The following is a 3380-nucleotide window of genomic DNA, read 5'->3' as shown; positions in this document are numbered from 1 at the left end:
TCAGTTTTGGGCAGTTTTTCGTGTTCACAATCCACCAGAACAGAGTGAATCGCAGGATTGAAGCGATCGACGTCACTGGTGAATATTGTCAGAGTTTAAAGCGTTCAAAAAAACATGCATAATACATGAAAACAGTTTGGGAAATTATAAAAAAAAATCATGCAAGTCTTGGAGCTCATAAAAGAGTATTACATAAACAGTTTGGGCAGAATATTTTTTTTTCTTTTTCTTTTACATTTCAAAATAGCTGTAAAAACTAAGGGAATCCCCTAAAATGAATTAAAAATATTGGCAGACTATAAGGTTAAAAAGACAGTATTATACAGTATATGTGAATTACATTAACAGCAATGAAGACATTACATGGACTAAACAAACTCTAAGAAAACAATGCATATTATAACGTTAAAATCTGCCTACAACATGTCAATACAGTATGACCAGATTCTGTCCTGCTCGAGTCAAATGATGAATGAATAACAAAAATAGTGTGAAAAAAAGAGCCTTTTTGTCAGTATTTACAAATGCACAGTTTGTTACTGTTGCTGTATCTCCCAAAAAAACATTGAAAACAATTTTTTTTTTTGCTGGTCAGAGTTCACATTCACACTGATGCAATTCGAATGCACTATTACAAAATAAAATAAGAAATAAAACACTAAAAAAAATAAAAATGAATAGAATAAAATAAAAAGAAAAAAGCTGAGCAGCTGCGGTGTTATACTTTACAGAATTTGATACAAACAAAATTGGGTAAAACCCTCCAAATCTCATTACTTTCATACAAACAAGTATAAAGTATTTATACAATCATGGTAAGATTTGTTGTTAAAAATGATTGTATCACAATAATTACAATTTAATGAGAATTACAAAACCACCCTTCCATAAGCATGAAATGGATGTGCATTTGGAGGCTTCATGTTTCGTCATTATTCATTCATGCATGTTTGTTGGTAATAGTTCTGGGATAGATCTGTGGAGTTAATAACTGTGGTAATGTGAGGTAGTGTGAAAACCTGCTCATCATGAGAGCTTCTGACCTGCAGACAAACACCATCAGCATTCCTGCAGTATCCCACGATGCAATGTGCTCAACCCACGTCCACACGTCAAGACATTTGAACACAAAACAGAATTTAAAAATACAATTTTAAAAAATTCGTTTCCAAGAAGAATATTTGGATGCTATGGAAGCCTGTTTCCACCACAAAATAAAAATAATAATAAAGTAATATCATAAAAAAAAGGTCATTGTGACTGACTTTTCAAAAGAATCTAACAAAACTGACTTTTTTCTCAGAATTAGATATAATCTCAATTCTGCCTGACTTTCAATTTCGAGTTTATCTCACAATTCTGTTTCTTTTTTCCCATCACATAATGAAAAAATAAAAAGGTAACTGCATTTTTTTATTTCACAATTCAGACTTTTTTTCTCAGAATTGCACATTTGCCTTGTTTACAGCTTGCAACTCAGACTTTATATCTCGCGATTTTTTCTCAGAAATATAAATGATATCTGAAGGATTTTTCTCAATTGCGAGTGTATACTGCAAGTTATACACTCATAATTGCAGATTTTCGTATCACAATTCAGACTTTATATTTCGCAATTTTAATTGTTTTTCTCAAAATTAAGACTTTTCCTCTCTCAATTATGACATTTTCTCAAAGTTCTGACATTTATCTCAGAACTATTAATTTTATCTTGAAATTCTGAGTTTTTAATAATTTTTCTTAAAAATTCTGACTTTTTTCTCAATTTCAACTTTTTCTCAAAATTTTGACTTTTCTCAGCTTTTATCTTGCAATCCTGACTATCTCGCAATTTCAACTTTTTTTTCTCAGAATTATGAAATATATTTTGCAATTCTAAGTTTTTATTTTTCAATTTGGACTTTTTTCTCAAGATTCAGTTTTTTCTCAATGAATTATATCTTGCCATTTTTATTTTTTACTTGTAATTTTGACTTTATATCTTGCAGTTTTGAGTTTATATCTCACAATTTTTACTTTTTCTCAAAATTCTGACTTTTTTTTCAGAATTACAAATGATATCTTGAGTTTTTTTTCTCACAAGTGTATATTGCAAGTTATTAACTCACAATTTCAAGTTTGCATCTCACAATTCTGACACAAATCTCACAAATTGTTGTTGTTGCTACAGGAAAAAAGTTAAAAAAGGTCATGCTTTTTAACATTTTTTTTTAATCTCACACTTCTGACATTTTTCTCTTCATTGCGAGTTCATTTCTCACAATTTGGACATTTTTCTCAGAATTGCAAGAAAGAAGTCAGAATTATGAGACAAAAAGTAACTTTTTTATCCCGCGTCAGAAACAAGCTTCCATCAGATGCCACTTGCTGAAACAAACATGCAAAATCTCGTTGCGTAATGTGTTCTGTTCACATACTATTTCCAGCACATATTGCACATGAACAAATCCAAACATTCAAAGACAACCAGCCGAATTTAGTTCAGAAGGATCCTTCGATTATTTCTCTTCAAAATAATATCATTAAAAAAAATAAAAACTGGGAATGTTTTAAAATTTTAAGAGGATGCAAAACATGTTTATAATGCAAGTGCATGTTATTTTTCATAAAAAAGCATAACATGTAACGTCAAATAATCATGCACTTAAATTAGATTCATGTTTATGATGTTTTAAGGCAAATCTCATCTGGGTACGAACAGAATATGATTTGCATTTACATTAACATTTAGTCATTTTGCAGACACTTTTATCCAAAGCGACTTACAATTGGGGAATACATAAAGCGATTTGCATTTCCGTTGTGCATTTCCAATAGTGCAACGTTTGAGATTCACAAAGGGCTGAGAGGAAAGCGTGAGCGTGAAGGAGGGATGGATGCGCACAGACTGCGGGTTAGTGAGTTAGGGCTGGTTAGTGGTTGGTTGGTTGGCAGTGTTAACCCTCCTTACGAGTAGGAGTTGAGGCACTCTTTGGAGCGCGACTGGATGTCCTGCAGCTCCCGCTCCTCCTTCATTTTGATGTCTTGGTACGCATGCAAGTGACTGGCGTCCTTTAGGTAGGCCCAGTTTGCAGAAAGGATCATTAGGTAATGGATCTGTAAGAGAGGGCGAGGTGATGCCCGTCAGCAGGTTAACAGAGCCACAGAGCCACAGCTCAACTACTGTACGACACACACACACACACACACACACACTCACTCGCTCACTCACTCACTCACTCACTCATTCACTCACTCACACACTCACACACACACACACACACACACACTCACACACTCGCACTCACACACACTCACACACTCGCACTCACACACACTCGCACTCACACACACACACACACACACACTCTCTCACACTCTCTCTCACACACACACACTCG

General features: G+C 33.9%; 1 protein-coding gene across 1 annotated transcript in view; it reads right to left on the bottom strand.

Annotated features, from left to right (window-relative positions):
- Positions 1 to 2335: 2335 nt before the first annotated feature.
- The window catches only part of gpm6bb (glycoprotein M6Bb), a 48563-nt gene continuing 47518 nt past the window's right edge, over positions 2336 to 3380 (bottom strand). The window contains exon 7 of the mRNA XM_016489762.1: positions 2336 to 3096. Coding sequence (XP_016345248.1) covers positions 2947 to 3096 — 150 coding nt within the window. The 3' untranslated portion in view covers positions 2336 to 2946. The remainder of the gene's footprint in view (positions 3097 to 3380) is intronic.

Source organism: Sinocyclocheilus anshuiensis, unplaced genomic scaffold, assembly GCF_001515605.1.
Source record: "Sinocyclocheilus anshuiensis isolate Anshui unplaced genomic scaffold, SAMN03320099.WGS_v1.1 scaffold394, whole genome shotgun sequence".
NCBI lineage: Eukaryota > Metazoa > Chordata > Actinopteri > Cypriniformes > Cyprinidae > Sinocyclocheilus > Sinocyclocheilus anshuiensis.
The sequence above is the reverse complement of the archived record's forward strand: the minus strand, read 5'-3'. Positions and strand labels throughout refer to the sequence as shown.